General features: G+C 48.0%; 1 protein-coding gene across 2 annotated transcripts; it reads right to left on the minus strand.

Moving 5' to 3' along the window:
• gtf3c5 (general transcription factor IIIC, polypeptide 5) lies at positions 1–16098 on the minus strand. 2 transcript variants are annotated; one of them, XM_067969507.1, is made up of 11 exons: positions 15884–16098; positions 14996–15224; positions 13052–13250; positions 11822–12017; positions 9852–9956; positions 8707–8821; positions 7188–7268; positions 4938–5035; positions 3497–3579; positions 1374–1516; positions 1–433 (listed from the first exon to the last, which is right to left on the minus strand). In XM_067969507.1, the coding sequence occupies exons 1-11, from the start codon at positions 16064–16066 to the stop codon at positions 288–290; spliced, it is 1578 nt and encodes a 525-aa protein (XP_067825608.1). In that variant the 5' UTR covers positions 16067–16098; the 3' UTR covers positions 1–287. The 2 variants fall into 2 exon arrangements, with proteins under 2 accessions (XP_067825608.1, XP_067825609.1); XM_067969508.1 differs by lacking the exon at positions 9852–9956.
• Positions 16099–16894: the final 796 nt, after the last annotated feature.

The following is a 16894-nucleotide window of genomic DNA, read 5'->3' on the forward strand; positions in this document are numbered from 1 at the left end:
ACCCCCAACAGTCTGATGGCTGCCAATAAATTGCCTCGGCAAAAAGGAAATTAGAACCAGCCGCGATTCATTTGTTGAATGGCCGATGCCCAACTCCACAGCAGTTCCTTCTCAAGGCTGCACTGGTCCCTCTTCGACCCGCTGCAATGAACCCTGCACTGCTGTGACGTGCAGTAACTGTGAAAATACCACCCTCCGTCAGTAGAGAGGGATAATTCGAATACTGTCGCTCTTCTCTCCCCCACCCGCCCCATTACTTCACTGGGTCCAACTCACACTCAGTCAAATCACAGATAATCAAGAATTTCCGTCTCCATTTCATTTTCACTTCCTTCTGATGGCTGATACTCTTCCTCCTCATCCTCATCCTCCTCAGATCCGTACTCTTCTCTCTCCTGTGTGACCAGTGGTGTCTTTCTTGAAGAGGTTGAAACTAACCATTAAAAAAAAGGGGAAAAACCCGTTTACGGAGGTGCAGACTCAGTCTCACAGAGCGGTTCAGGCAATGAATTACATCCTGTTCTCCCCTCAGAATTAGCTGGTCCCCCCCACCCCACCCGACACCAGACAGGTGTCCAGCTCCTACAGGTGATGGGTAAACTCACACAGCGGTAAATGCAAAGCCATGTCAGTGGAGGGTGACTATTATCCAGGCCACTCCCTGACCTGTAGGCACAAGACGGTAGGAATAGTTCCCACTTGTGCTCCAATATCGCGTGTGAGGGATTCCCCAGGTTACGGCCAACCACAGACTCTGTTTCATAAGAACATAAGAAATAGGAGCAGGAGCAGGCCAATCGGCCCCTCGAGCCTGCTCCGCCATTCAATAAGATCATGGCTGATCTGATCCTAACCTCAAATCTAAATTCATGTCCAATTTCCTGCCCGCTCCCCGTAACCCCTAATTCCCTTTACTTCTAGGAAACTGTCTATTTCTGTTTTAAATTTATTTAATGATGTAGCTTCCACAGCTTCCTGGGGCAGCAAATTCCACAGACCTACTACCCTCTGAGTGAAGAAGTTTCTCCTCATCTCAGTTTTGAAAGAGCAGCCCCTTATTCTAAGATTATGCCCCCTAGTTCTAGTTTCACCCATCCTTGGGAACATCCTTACCGCATCCACCCGATCAAGCCCCTTCACAATCTTATATGTTTCAATAAGATCGCCTCATTCAACTTGAAACCTGAACAGATGTCACAGAACCCTGAGCACGCTGCGATGTATGGGGTGGGGGCAGGTGACATAATGTGGGGGGGAGGGGGGTCAGATAACGTGTAACGTGACACCTGATGGGGGGGGGGGGAACAGGTAAATTAGCCAGGGGGGAAAAGAGAGATTTCGAAACTTCTTTTCAGCACGGACTCTGGCCTCACCAGCTCTGTTCTTGCGACAGATTTCTTTAATCATGTTAGACATCCGATCTCGGAGCTCGTCGCTGGTTTTGGGGAGACACCACCCGTCCCGCTCGTTACATGCAGTCTCTTTGCCTTCGTTGCGATGAATTATCTTCTTTAAACTGAAAGAAAAGACGAGCAGAAGGAAACAAGTTTCAGAGAGGAGGAGTCTAATCACCATCCAGCAACGACCAGCGTTCGCAACTGTTGGGTCACCCCCAGGACACATTAAGGCGCTACATAAATCGAATTCTTTATTCTTTCCGCAGCTATTGCTACTGATAAAATTCTGCTGGAAGTTACAGTACACAGAGTGTTCCAGATCGGAGTTTCCAAACTGGGGCCAATGGACCACATGTGACTCGAGTCCTGTGATTCAGCTGTCAGCCGTGGCTCAGTGGGTCGCACTCTCGCCTCCGAGTCAAAAGGTCATGGGTGCAAGTCCCACTCCAGAGCACGTAATCCAGGCTGACACTCCAATGCAGTACTGAGGGTGTGCTTCACAGTCGAAGGTGCCGTCTTTTGGATGAGACGATAAACTGAGGCCCTGTCTGCCCTCTCAGGTGGATGTAAAAGATCCCACAGCCACTTTTTTCAAGAAGAGCAGGGGCATTCTCTCCCTGGTGTCCTGGGGCCAATATTTATCCCTCAACCAACATCACTAAAACAGATTATCTGCTCATTATCACATTGCTGTTTGTGGGATCTTGCTGTGCGCAAATTGGCTGTCGCGTTTCCTACATGACAACAGTGACTACACTTCAAAAGTACTTCATTGGCTGTGAAGCACTTTGGGACGTCCTGAGGTGGTGAAAGGTGCTAAATATAAATGCACGTTTGTTCTTTCTTTCACCCTTGAAGCCCAGGCAATTCAGTCCTATTTGTGCTTATATTACTTATTCACTGGTTTGTCCTGTTTGTATTTTGTGGTGCTGGATGTTTGGAAAGGGCTGTTCTTAATATTGTTGCCTCATTGTTGGATAAATCCTACATCAGTACACCCAGATCTGTTAGTATCAGCGAGGCAAGTGAACTGCAAATTCACAGGAACAGGGATTTAACACTTTAAACGTAGTCCCGAGGCTCCGTGGTAAACACCCGTGCGGCTCACGGAGACTAAAGGACTTGGCCACCCCGTCCTAGCTCAGTGGTTCTAAACGTTCTCCGTGTGGGATCCACCCCAGCAATCCTCTAGTATCGGCCTCCCAAGTACCTTCATTGCAGAATACAGCAACAGAGTTGTGAGTTGTTCGTGAGTCAACAAGCTGAAGTCTGATGACGGACAGACAGAAGTACAACGAGCTAGGGTACGAGCTCCACAGGAATCACCTTGCAGACCCCGAGGGAGCAGGAAGCCCGGGGCAGGCAGCAGGACGAGATTTCCTAACTCGTGGGGCCACCAAGGGGTCGTGTGGCTTGTCTTTAAATTTGAAACAACCGTGGGTTATTTTCAGCATTTGTGTTCCACATCCCTTCCCCATGTACAACTCTTAATCCCCCAAAAAAACTTCTCCTCGTTCCGTAATCAGCCAGACTAATCCTTGACCTCTTCTCTTTACTGGGACTAAAGTCCTGCCCACTCTTGGCCCCCCTCTCTTGTACTGAAGGTGCTGACTCATGCCGCAGGTCTGCAGCCTTCCTGGCACCTCGCACAACTGGCCCATTTTTCACACGCAAGCTTAGGCAGTAAGTGCTGCCTGACTGTTCCACCATGTGGGCCATCACATATCCTCACCTGATGTCCACACACGGCAACTTTCCAGCAGGGGTCACTTGTTAATCTTTTATCTTTTCCCATCCCTAACCCAGAGGTGCTGAGGTTAATTCTTATGGCCACATTGCCCTCTCCCTTCCACTGCCTACCCAATGAGACAGCTAACTCAGCATAGACCAGTGGGGATCTCCCTGATTTGTACCGCTCAGTGCCACAGTAGGAGATGCAACTGAGCCATTTGGACAAACTCCCTCAAATCTTACACCCCCCCCCCACCCCATTCCATTCAAAGACCATCGCTCCCTGAATTCCCCCTCCCATTCCCTGCCTTTTCCAAGCAAACTGTGAGTACTTCCTGTTAAAGGGTTAAAGTGCTTGGTGTCAGTACCTCTCTGCATCCAGGTCACACAGCTGGTAAAACATCTGCCGATAAGGTGGCAAGGTGTGCTCTCGGAATATGTAGGCTGACTCCTGGAATTATAAAAACAGCAGGAATCAGGTTGACTAGACACTCAGATATTAAAAGGTGCTGATTACATTGTGACCTAATACGACCCTTTGCTGAGGCACAGGGCTTTGGACTGTTCAAACCAGCACTTTATTGCAGTGGGACACAGTCAGTCAGGGCACATATAGGTACTGTGGCAGGAATGGCTAAAACAATGCTGACTGGGGCAGCAAGAACAGAGGAAACTTGGGAGGGAGAATCGACCATTCGGCCCATCATCAGTTAACCAGCGGTGCCCACGGTGCCACTCAGTCCAGCCCGTGCACTACTCTCCACGTGACTCCGGCCCGTGCACTACTCTCCACGTGACTCTCTCCAGCCCGTGCACTACTCTCCATGTGACTCCGGCCCGTGCACTACTCTCCACGTAACTCTCTCCAGCCCGTGCACTACTCTCCACGTGACTCTCTCCAGCCCGTGCACTACTCTCCACGTGACTCCGGCCCGTGCACTACTCTCCACGTGACTCTCTCCGGCCCGTGCACTACTCTCCACGTGACTCCGGCCCATGCACTACTCTCCACGTGACTCTCTCCGGCCCGTGCACTACTCTCCACGTGACTCTCTCCAGCCCGTGCACTACTCTCCACGTGACTCCGGCCCGTGCACTACTCTCCACGTGACTCTCTCCGGCCCGTGCACTACTCTCCACGTGACTCCGGCCCATGCACTACTCTCCACGTGACTCTCTCCGGCCCGTGCACTACTCTCCACGTGACTCTCTCCAGCCCGTGCACTACTCTCCACGTGACTCTCTCCAGCCCGTGCACTACTCTCCACATGACTCCGGCCCGTGCACTACTCTCTACGTGACTCTCTCCAGCCCGTGCACTACTCTCCACGTGACTCTCTCCAGCCCGTGCACTACTCTCCACGTGACTCCGGCCCGTGCACTACTCTCCACGTGACTCTCTCCAGCCCGTGCACTACTCTCCACGTGACTCTCTCCAGCCCGTGCACTACTCTCCACGTGACTCTCTCCAGCCCGTGCACTACTCTCCACGTGACTCTCTCCAGCCCGTGCACTACTCTCCACGTGACTCTCTCCAGCCCGTGCACTACTCTCCACGTGACTCTCTCCAGCCCGTGCACTACTCTCCACGTGACTCTCTCCAGCCCGTGCACTACTCTTCACGTGACTCCGGCCCGTGCACTACTCTCCACGTGACTCTCTCCAGCCCGTGCACTACTCTCCACGTGACTCTCTCCAGCCCGTGCACTACTCTCCACGTAGCGCCTGGGCCTACAAATAGTCTCAAGGATTTCCCTCTCAGAACAATATCCCCACAATAACCAAGTACACTCCGTGCTGGAAACTTACTTTGAGCTTGTACCCAGATACGGTCAGTTTCCTCCTCTGTGGGACGTTGAGAACTGTTGGAGTCTTAGTCAGATCCTGAATACTCACAACCTGGGGGGCTAAGAGGTGGAGAAAGAGCATAAATTCTACACTTAGTTTGATCTAAAATCACAAGTTTAATTAAAAAGTAGTCCGCACCATTCACACTGTCAGAGCTTATCTCAAACAAACGTCTATATCGGGCAAATAGCGCTGACCATTTGCCATCACCATAGGCGTCTATCATACAAAGGCACTGCTTAAACCGTATTAAAGGAGCCACCTATTTCAGGCAGTTCAATAAATACATAACCCGTAGTTACTGATTTAAAAGGCTGAGCTGATTTTAGGCAAAGTCTTCAATTAGTTCCAATCAGCTGTTCGCACCTGGGTTAAAGTACGATTACCTTAGTGATGAGATTCTGGATGTAACTGCTAACAATTAGGAGGCGCAGATCCTAAGTGGAGATTTTAAAAAATATGTTGGTTACTTTGCTTTCTGGTTTTACCGCCCACTGCGTATAGCCGGCAAATCACATTGCCGCCAAAGCTGTAAGTGGTGGAGACTGTAATCGGGTTAACTAACCGACAGCAAACTTTCCGAGAAATACGTGGCTTCTTGTATAGAGCAGCTCTCCTGGGTAGCAGCCTCACCAAGGGTCTGCGACTTCTGTTTCTATCTGCAGTCTGCATTCCCCTCAGGCTGACAGGAGGCCGCCTCCTGGACCTGCAGCAGTTCAAGGCGACGGCTCACCACCACCTTCTCGAGGGCAATTAGGGAAGGGCAATAAACGCCGGCCTTGCCAGCGACACCCACATCCCATGAATGAATTTTAAAAAACCGCTCTGTCAAAGGGACTCTGAACACGAGCGAGGCCTCCCTCCCCCCGCTCAACAAATGCCCACAGACACACATCCGAAGTGGGAAACCGAGTGACCCGGGAACAATGGGGAACGTCTAGTCTGCCTACGGAGTCCTCAGTCAGCAGAGGCGCGGCAAGAACCAAAACTCTCGGTGTGCCTGCAACCCCAGCTTAAAGAGGCAGTCTCAACACCAGGGCCCCTTTTAAAATTCAAAAAATGGTTACAAACAAGCACCATTAAATTCTACGTCGGGAGGGAGCCAAACAGATCAGCACAGCCCTGGTCTGTTAGATGATCTTGGCCCAGGATAGCAGTGGGAGCACCTCAAATGGCCTGGGCATCCCTGGGCTACGGAGAGGGCCAAAAACGTAGCAAGGGTTTCCCCTTCCGATCACTATTCAGTGGCAACAACTTGCATTTATATAGCGCCTTTAACGTAGTAAAACGTCCTGAGGCACCACAGGAACGATCACACAAAATTTGACACTGAGCCACATAAGGAGATATTAGGACAGGTGACCTAAAGCTTGGTCAACGAGGTAGATTTTAAGGAGTGTCTTAAAGGAGAGAGAGGCGGAGAGGCTCAGGGAGGGAATTCCAGAGCTTAGGGCCAAGACGGCTGAAGGCACGGCTACCAATGGTGGAGTGATGAAAATCGGGGATGTGCAAGAGGCCAGAAATGGAGGAGCACAGAGATCTCAGAGGGTTGTAGGGGCTGGAGGAGGTTACAGAGATAGGGAGGGACAAGGCCGTGGAGGGATTTGAACAAACCTTCACATCCTTTTTCTATTTTCAATTAAATTTTAAATTGAGCACGGCTGCGGGAGAAGATGCTCCAGAATCTCGAGATGATTTATAGACAAGAGTCAGAGGTTTTCACCTCCGTGCGGGGGTGGGGGAACACACCTCCACTGTCCAAGTGATATGACACCAGCACACTGCACTAACAAGGGCTTTCCCGGAGAATACTGGACCCATGGAACAGGCTGCCGGCTCGTGCGGTGGACGCCAATTCGCTGAATTCCTCCAAGCAGGAGCTGGACCTATTTCTGGCTGGGCTGGAGATCACTTCGTACAAACGCTGGGTAATGCATAGAATTATCAGGGCCAGAGTGATCGCCTCGAATAGTTTTGATTGCCTAATGGAGTCGGAGAGGAATTTCCCAGATTTTTCTTATCCCAAATTGGCCTGGGTTTTGCGCCTCTCTCAGGAGATCACATGGTTTCGGGTGGGGTGGTGACTCTATATATATATATATATATATATATAAAGTGATGCAGAAGGTATCACAAATTGTGTGGTACAGGCTGGATGGACCAGAGGGTCCTTTCCTGTCCATCACTGTTTGTATGTTCATTGCCCCTTACCTGGCTTGCTGATGGTGATGGGGAGGCTGTAGTTAAACGTACTGCGCTTTGCCCTCACCGGCATGTCCGAGGGCATATAACCTGCAAAACAAAAAGTTATTAATTCTGCACCCTCTTTAGCATTTAATGGTAGTTTCCATTTACTTTGTTCTCCTCTCGGCTACCTGCATAGTGTGCCACTCAGTCGTGGCTCAGTGGGTGGCACTCCCGCCTCCGGGTCAGAAGGTCGTGGGTTCAAGTCCCACTCCAGAGACTTGAGCACATAATCCAGGCCGACACTCCCAGTGCAGTACTGAGGCAGTGCTGCACTGTTGGAGATGCCATCTTTCAGATGAGACGCTAAACCGAGGCTGCATCTGCCATCTCTGAAAGATCCCACGGCACTATTTCAAAGAAGAGCTGGGGGAGTTCTCCCCGGTGTCCCGGCCAATATTTATCCCTCCACCAACATCACTAAAACAGATGGTACAATTTTAAAGGGGGTGCAGGATCAGAGAGACTGAGGGTGTATGTACACAAATCTTTGAAGGTGGCAGGACAGGTTGAGAAGGCTGTTTAAAAAAGCATATGGGATCCTGGGCTTTATTAATAGAGGCATAGAGTACAAAAGCAAGGAAGTTAGGCTAAACCTTTATAACACACCAGTTAGGCCTCAGCTGGAATTGTGTGTTCAATTCTGGGCACCACACTTTAGGAAAGATCTCAAGGCCTTAGAGAGGGTGCAGAAGAGATTTGCTAGAATGGTCCCAGTGATGAGGGACTTCAGTTACATGGAGAGACTGGAGAAGCTGGGGTTGTTCTCCTTAGAGCAGAGAAGGTTAAGGAGAGATTTAATAGAGGTGTTCAAAATTATGAAGGGTTTAGATAGAGTAAATAAGGAGAAACCGTTTCCAGTGGTAGAAGGGTCGGTAGCCAGAGGGCATAGATTTAAGGTGATGGCAAAAGAACCAGAGGCAAGATGAGGGAAATTTTTTTTTATATGCAGCGAGTTGTTATGATCTGGAATGCTCCACCTGAAAGGGCGGTGGAAGCAGATTCAATAATAATTTTCAAAAGGGAATTGAATAAATACTTGAAGGGAAAAATTTGCAGGGCTATGGGGAGTGGGACTAATTGATAGCTCTACCACAAAGCCAGCACAGGCACAATGGGCCGAATGGCCTCCTCCTGTGCTGTATCATTCTATGATCTGTTTTGTGGGAGCTTGTTGTGTGCAAATTGGCTGCCGCGTTTCTTCAAGATAGTGAAAAGGGCTCTTTTACATCCACCCAAGAGGACAGACGGGGGGGGGGCCTCAGTTTAATGTCTCATCCGAAAGACGGCACCTCCGACAGTGTAGCACTCCCTCGGTACTGGCACTGGGAGTGTCGGCCCAGATTAGAGGAGGGAAGAAAGTTGGGGAAGGGGAAGAGAAGGAATTAAACAAATATACGCAATAACTTTTTCTAATATTGCATGTACATTGAATGAATTATTTTTAGGCACTGGGCACGGTCGGATTCTCCTTCCCTTCAGTTACCGTGTTTGGTGCTGCAGCGAAGTCTGAAATCCAACACCTGGTAAATCTTCGCTTTGGGATCTTTTCTTGGGTCGTACCCGAACTTCACCCAGAGACTCCGCCAAGGGCCTGTGAGCTGCAGAAGTGTGTGGGGGGGGGGGGGGGCAGGAAGGGAAAGACAAACAGGTGTGACCACAGCGAGCAACAGATCAGTGCTTCTGCACCGATGCTTTAATAAAACCTAGCAGTAGTTCCACAGTGTAATCGCGTGTGGAAGAAACTGGGATTGAGGAATTTCAGAGACAAGGTCCTGCTCTCTCTGAGAATCCAGTATTGTACACTTACAATTGTAGAAAACCCTATAAGCTACACCCCCTGTATCCAAACGGCATTAGAAGAGAGCATCAAGGTGTAACTTATACACATCCTTACCTTCCCCCAGCTACACAGACCCTGAGACCCCAGCCACCCAGTGCCCCAAGAGGCTTCACACAGTCCAAAGCCCACCAGCCACCCAGTACTCAGTCAGCACCTTGGCCCAACCCTCCCCCATCTGTCCCCACCACCCCCTACTCTGCCCATATCAAAGCTCTATTATAAAATCCCTGGGCCTGTCAACTCTTAGTACTTAAACCTAATAAAATGTACCAAACTCTTCTTAGAGTTACCAAACAATATAACCTGCGATAAACCGTGATCTATGAAACTGAGTCACTGAATTCAACAAAACCTTTATTAAAAAGAGATTCCACCTGCCAAATTTCTTCAGCTTTCTTTCTTGAAGGTGGGGCCCAATCTGAGAAACGGTCTCACAGACAATGACATTGCTCCAATATCTCATCCAAGTGCCAGTTCTTTCACGTGTGAGCTTTAAGACAGTGAGTGCTGGCAACTCTTCAAGTACTGGGGACAGGCACCACAACAGAGCAATCTGGTGCTCACCCAATGTCCCCACATGAGCACTTTTCAGCAGGGGGTGACTGGGTAGTGATCAGGAGTGAAAGTCCTGGCTGATGCCCAGAGGCACGTAGCCCAAGCACGCCGAACTAACTGAGGTACTAATGCAGCACTGACCCGCTCTGTATGGCTCAGTACCACACAGGAATGGTGCATTTGCCTACTGAACTGTCGGTGGAGCCAAAAAAAAGCACCGGCTTGTAACTCACCATGTAGTAGGCAACAAAAGGCAGGAGCAGCTTCAGCTTGTCTGGATGGACGTCAATATTTGACTTCACTGCGTTGCGGGACCAGATGTGGCGGATTTCAAAGAGCTGAGGAGACAGAAGCCATTCCTAACTATACTCCTGTATGGATGTTATTTATATGGACTTCCAGAAGGCATTTGATAAGGTCCCACATAAGAGACTGTTAGCTAAGATAGAAGCCCATGGAATCGAGGGAAAAGTACGGACTTGGTTAGGAAGTTGGCTGAGTGAAAGGCGACAGAGAGTAGGGATAATGGGTAGGTACTCACATTGGCAGGATGTGACTAGTGGAGTCCCACAGGGATCTGTTTTGGAGCCTCAATTATTCACAATATTTATTAATGACTTAGATGAAGGCATAGAAAGTCTCATATTTAAGTTTGCCGATGACACAAAGATTGGTGGCATTGTAAGCAGTGTAGATGAAAACATAAAAATTACAAAGCGATATTGATAGATTAGGTGAATGGGCAAAACTGTGGCAAATGGAATTCAATGTAGAAAAATGTGAAGTCATCCACTTTGGATCAAAAAAGGATAGAACAGGGTACTTTCTAAATGATAAAAAGTTAAAAACAGTGGATGTCCAAAGGGACCTAGGGGTGCAGAAAATAATCAATAAGGCTAATGGAATGCTGGCCTTTATATCTGGAGGACTGGAGTACAAGGGGGCAAAAGTTATGCTGCAGCTATACAAAGCCTTGGTTAGACCGCACCTGGAGTACTGTGAGCAGTTCTGGGCACCGCACCTTCGGAAGGACATATTGGCCTTGGAGGGAGTGCAGCGTAGGTTTACTAGAATGATACCTGGACTTAAGATGGATTAAGTTACGAGGAGAGATTACACAAATTGGGGTTGTATTCTCTAGAGTTTGGAAGGTTAAGGGGTGATCTGATCTAAGTTTATAAGATATTAAGGGGAACAGATAGGGTGGATAGAGAGAAACTATTTCCGCTGGTTGGGGATTCTAGGAGTAGGGGGCAGAGTCTAAAAATTAGAGCCAGACCTTTCAGGAGCGAGATTAGAAAACATTTCTACACACAAAGGGTGGTAGAAGTTTGGAACTCTCTTCCGCAAACGGCAATTGATACTAGCTCAATTGCTAAATTTAAATGTGAGATAGATAGCTTTTTGGCAACCAAAGGTATTAAGGGATATGGGCCAAAGGCAGGTATATGGAGTTAGATCACAGATCAGCCATGATCTTATCAAATGGCGGAGCGGGCACGAGGGGCTGAATGGCCTACTCCTGTTCCTATGCCTCACAGCTCTCAATATCGTGCCTGTGCTCCTTTCCTAGTCGATGGAAAAAAGTACATGAAAGTCACCCAGCTTTTGCATCAGGACATTAGTGGCTCAGTATCACAAACAGTAGTCCATTCAGCCACTAAGCTTTGAGGGAGTATTAGAGTATTAATTTTTTATAAATATACTAATTTCCTGTGGCGCTGCACACAGGGAGTCAAGATCAGGTATAGCTTTCATAGGAACGTAGGAACAGGAGGGGGCCATTCAGCCCCTCGAGCCTAGTCCGCTATTCAATTAGATCATGGCTGATCTGGATCTTAACTCCATCTACCCGCCTTGGTTCCGTAACCCTTAATACCCTTACCCAACAAAAATCAATCGATCTAAGTTTTGAAAATTTAAATCTCAACCCCCAGCCTCAACAGCTTTTTGGGGGAAGAGTGTTCCAGATTTCCACTCACCCAGAATGGCCCAGCTCTAATTTTAAGGTTATGCCTCCTTGTTCTGGACTCCCCCACCAGAGGAAATAGTTTCTCTCTATCTACCCCATCAACTCCTTTAATCATCTTAAACACCTCGATTAGATCACCCCTTAACCTTCTATGCTGAAGGGAATACAAGTCTAGCCAGGTGCAAAAATCCCTCATAAAAGGTTAGCGAGCAGTGACACCTTCCTGCTCACCCTTTTCAGTTCCTCTTCGGCTTTCCGGTCTGTAGCCTGCGTGTTAAACTTCCTCCAGTTCTGAACCGCGGCTTCAAGAGGTTGGGATGGGACCTCTGAATCGTCAAAATTCACAAATATAGCGTTATGGGGACGCCGAGCTCGTCCCAGGCCGATCAGGTTCTCGTTGGATACTTTCGGAGGATGGTGGCCGTCCCTGCAAACAGGGAAAGAAAGAAAGAAGACGCTGAATAATTTTCGCCGCACTACGTTCTGGTTCATGTAAACATCAAATATTTCACAGTTCCGTCAACACCAGATAAAATGCCGATGTAATCAAAGAGTGGAACCCCTTCCTTGTGGTCCCCAGACTGTGGAGAGACAGACAGAACACCTGCCCCAAGACTCAGATAACACCAATCTTTAACCAGTTGCTGGAAGACGTGCCTGAGATTTCCCACATTGGCTTGTCATTTCATGCCATGGTATCGCGATGAGATATATATTTGTTCTTGGGATGTGAAAGGAAGAAAGAACTTGCATTTATATAGCACTTTTCATAACCTCAGGATGCTCCAAAGCGCATTACAGCCAATGAAGTACTTTTTGAAGTGTAGTCACCGTTGTGATGTAGGAAACACGGCAGCCAATTTGCACACAGCAAGCTCTCACAAACAGCAATGAAATAAATGACCACAGCACCTGCTATTAGTGATGTTGGTTGAGGGATAAATATTGGTCAGGACACCGAAGTAGTGCCATGGGATGTTTTGCATCCAACTGAGGGGGCAGACGGGACCTTGGTTTAACGTCTCATCCAAAAGACGGCATCTCCGATAGTGCAGCACTCCCTCAGTGCTGCACTGGAGGGTCAGCCTGAATTACATGTTCAAATTCCAGACTGCAGCTTGAATCCACTACCCTGAGTGCTACCACTGAGCCAAGAGGAAGAACTACAAAGAGCAATCGCATTTGCCTCTGGTCCTTCTTGTCTACAATAGCTAGTGACAAGCTGCAGAATGCCACTGACGGAGGCTTGGAGCAAGTTACTTAGCTTGCTGGACAATGGGAACCGACAGGAGAAAGATAAAGTTTTAAAAATTGAGAGAAAATAGAATAGTATAGTGGAACCATCAAGAATCGCTGGGAATAAAACATTCTGGGAGATGTTACATTTTTATTTTGGTGACTGAAATGCTGCCCTGGTCAATGTATTGAGTTAAACTCCCGGATTCGGTCACCTATACTGACCTGTGCTGGACTTCCGGCCGGTAGAAATAATCCACAGGGTTATCCACACGGGAAAATATCGGCGGAGGGATGTAGAGTGGCAATTCCTGGTCAAAGAACTCCTTGTGCTCGGGCTTGCGGAGGATAACCTTGTCGTACATGGACATTTGTGAACCACCTGTTGCGGTGTGCATGGCCAGGAACTGGAAATCGGACATTCCTATCGGACACAATCAGACCCACAGGTAATGAATATTGGGTGGGGTAACAAAATCAGGAAGGGATTTTCACTTCATGAATGTCCACCTGTCAGTGTGCCTTACTCAGTAGAGGAGTAGGGGACTAGATGACAGAATACAGTCTGTTCATCCATGAGGTCCATGGCGTTGGTCGAGGACAGGATCTGGCTCGGATCTGATATCCTGCGCATCAAAAATAAGCAAGGAAGTTATACTAAAGACTTTATAAATCAATAGTTAGGCCTCAGCTGGAGTATTGTGTCCAATTCTGGGCACTACATTTTAGGAAGGATGTCAAGACCTTCGAGAGGGTGCAGAGGGGATTTACTAGAACAGTACCAGGGATGTGGAACTTCAGTTATGTGAAGAGACTGGAGAAGCTGGGATTGTTCTCCTTAGAACAGAGAAGGTTAAAGGGAGATTTAATAGAGGTGTTCAAAATTATGAGGAGTTTTGATAGAGTAAATAAGGAGAAACTGTTTCCACTGGCAGGAAGGTTAGTAACCAGAGCACGCAGATTTAAGATAATTGGCAAATAAACCAAAGGGGAGATGAGGAGAATTTTTTTTTAACGCTGTGATTTGTTATGATCTGGAATGCGCTGCCTGAAAGGGCGGTGGAAGCAGATTCAATAACAACTTTCATAAGGGAATTGGATAAATACTTGAAAAGGAAAGAATTGCAGAGCTATGGGGAAAGAGCGAGGAATTGGGACTAATTGAATAGCTCTTACAAAGACCCAGCACAGGCACGATGGGCCGAATGGCTTCCTGTGGTGTATTATTCTATGATATCTTGCTGTGACATTCACCAGGCTCACATGTGAAGGCTGCCTACTTGGGTGAGCTGCCTGTGAAACCTGAGCCCAGCACCTTCAGAAGAGAGGGGGGTGGGGGAAGAAATATTCTGCGTTTAACCCATGACAGATTTCAGCTGTGAACACCCGAGGTTGGGGCAGGCGGTGGGGTGGAGGGGAGGGGGGTGGGAGAGGGAGATGATGATGCACCAAAATCTTTGTTGATCCAGGGGTGTTTGGTGGAGACTGGGGAAACAAAGAGTGGGACGGAAGGAGAGAGAAAAGCTCTCTGACTTCATCAGATTAACTGAGGACCATCTTGAAGAGTGTGAAGAGGAAATACCCCAGAGGAGGACGACAGGGGAACATGCGACTCAGTAGTAAAAAAAAAATAAAAACCTGCTCAAAACAATCTCTGCATAATGTTGCACTGGAAAAACAAAGAACTTGCATTTATAATGCGTCTTTCACAACCTCAGGATGTCCCGAAGCGCTTTACAGCCAATTAAGTACTTTTGAGGTGTAGTCACTGTTGTAATGTAGTGATGTGATAAATAACCAGATAATCTGTTTTTAGTGATGTTGGTTGAGGGATAAACATTGACCAGGACACCGGCTCTTTTTCAAAATAATGCCGTGGGATCTTTTGCATACAACTCTTCAAGATGGTCCTCAGCAAGTCTCATGAGATCGGAGAGCTTTTCTCACTCCTTCCGTCCCCCTCTTTAGGGGGGACAGCCTGCATCAAACAGCCTTGGATCAGCAAAGACGTTGATGCATCTTAACACTCCCTGTCCTTGTCCCCTCCTCTCACCCACAATCTCAGGTGCTCTTGGCTGAAATCTGTCATGAGTTAAATATTGAGTATTTCTTTCCCCTCCTCTTCTGAAGACTCCCAACAGCAACTATACACGACCCAATAATAATTACCCTGAAATTTGTAAGTGGTCCCAATAAGTCCAAGGACTTCCATTTCATATTTAACCTCCTCTTCACCGTCCCCTTCCTCTGGTGATGCCGTTGCTCTCGATTTCTTCCTCCTTCTCTTGACCCTGAGCAGCATGCTGGTCGAGGGGAAGCGGTTGGCACAGACAGGGTGGCAGTAAGGGTCCTTTGGACGGAAGTGTAGTTCGAGCCTCCTGCATGGGTCAGCATAGGTCTATTGCAAAATAAGCACATTTAGAAGGATTATCCTGAGGAATGATGGTTACGCTCGGACAGCACAATTAACAGTGGGGGTAGCTTGAAAAACAGAAAAAGGTTTAGTGTAGCGGGAGCTTTACTCTGTATCTAACCCTGTACCTGCCCTAGGAGTGTTTGATGGGACAGTGTAGAGGGAGCTTTACTCTGTATCTAACCCTGTACCTGCCCTAGGAGTGTTTGATGGGACAGTGTAGAGGGAGCTTTACTCTGTATCTAACCCTGTACCTGCTCTGGGAGTGTTTGATGGGACGGTGTAGAGGGAGCTTTACTCTGTATCTAACCCTGTACCTGCCCTAGGAGTGTTTGATGGGACAGTGTAGAGGGAGCTTTACTCTCTATCTAACCCTGTACCTGCCCTGGGAGTGTTTGATGGGACAGTGTAGAGGGAGCTTTACTCTGTATCTAACCCTGTACCTGCCCTGGGAGTGTTTGACGGGACAGTGTAGAGGGAGCTTTACTCTGTATCTAACCCTGTACCTGCCCTGGGAGTGTTTGATGGGACGGTGTAGAGGGAGGTTTACTCTGTATCTCATCCTGTACCTGCCCTGGGGACGGGGTTAAGGTCAGACTGGGGGAGTTAAACCCTTTAAATGGCGGAATGGCGGGTTCACTCACCCTGGACACCCCCTCCTCTCCCCCCAGGGTCTCCAGCATCTTCCGCGCGTCCCGGACCATCCCCGGGTACTCGGCGCAAACCAGCCGCTTCCCGGCGTCAAAATGGACCTTGACCGCCAAGGCCTGTTGACCGAGGCTTCTCGCTGACCACTGGCCGGACTCGGACTCCCGCTCTCGCTCCATCCTCTCCACAGACGCCGCACACCAACTTCCGGCCCCACACCCAATTGCGTCCGGTTTACAACCACGGCGAGAAACAAATAATCCGCCGATCAAGGTTCCTGTGCCTCGCATTGAATTATATTCATGTTCAATGATTATTAAACATATTCATTATCGGTTTATATACAGAATGTGCACAATATTACAGGATATTATAGTCGTATGCCACATAAAATATAGCCTGGGTAAATATATATACTTTATATATAGACTATTAATGCTATGGTAATATAGTCTCACTATTTTACATATACGTAGAAATTAAAGCCTGCAGCTTACTCCAACTCACTGTTAGATTTATGCTTCCCCTGTCCCAATATTGGATTCAAGAAATCAGTGCAGAGAAAAATACTAATGCTGGAGTAATCCTCAATGTGAATGCTGACATAGTATAGTGCCAACTAGATACAATGGCACCAGCTACTGGCAGAGATCAACACTGCACCAGTGTATTATGATGTGGAGATGCCGGTGATGGACTAGGGTTAACAATTGTAAACAATTTTACAACACCAAGTTATAGTCCAACGATTTTATTTTTAATCCCACAAGCTTTTGGGGGCTTTCCCCTTCCTCAGGCGGTGTGGAAATGGAAATTTCCACACCGCCTGAGGAAGGGGAAAGCCCCCGAAAGCTTGTGGGATTAAAAATAAAATCGTTGGACTATAACTTGGTGTTGTAAAATTGTTTACAACCAGTGTATTATAGCAGTAGGCTACCCAGTGGCTTCACTGTGTGGACTCAGCCATGTGACCGGTTTCAACCCTGGCCTAACATGAATTAGAAAAT

Source organism: Heptranchias perlo, chromosome 31 (assembly GCF_035084215.1).
Source record: "Heptranchias perlo isolate sHepPer1 chromosome 31, sHepPer1.hap1, whole genome shotgun sequence".
NCBI lineage: Eukaryota > Metazoa > Chordata > Chondrichthyes > Hexanchiformes > Hexanchidae > Heptranchias > Heptranchias perlo.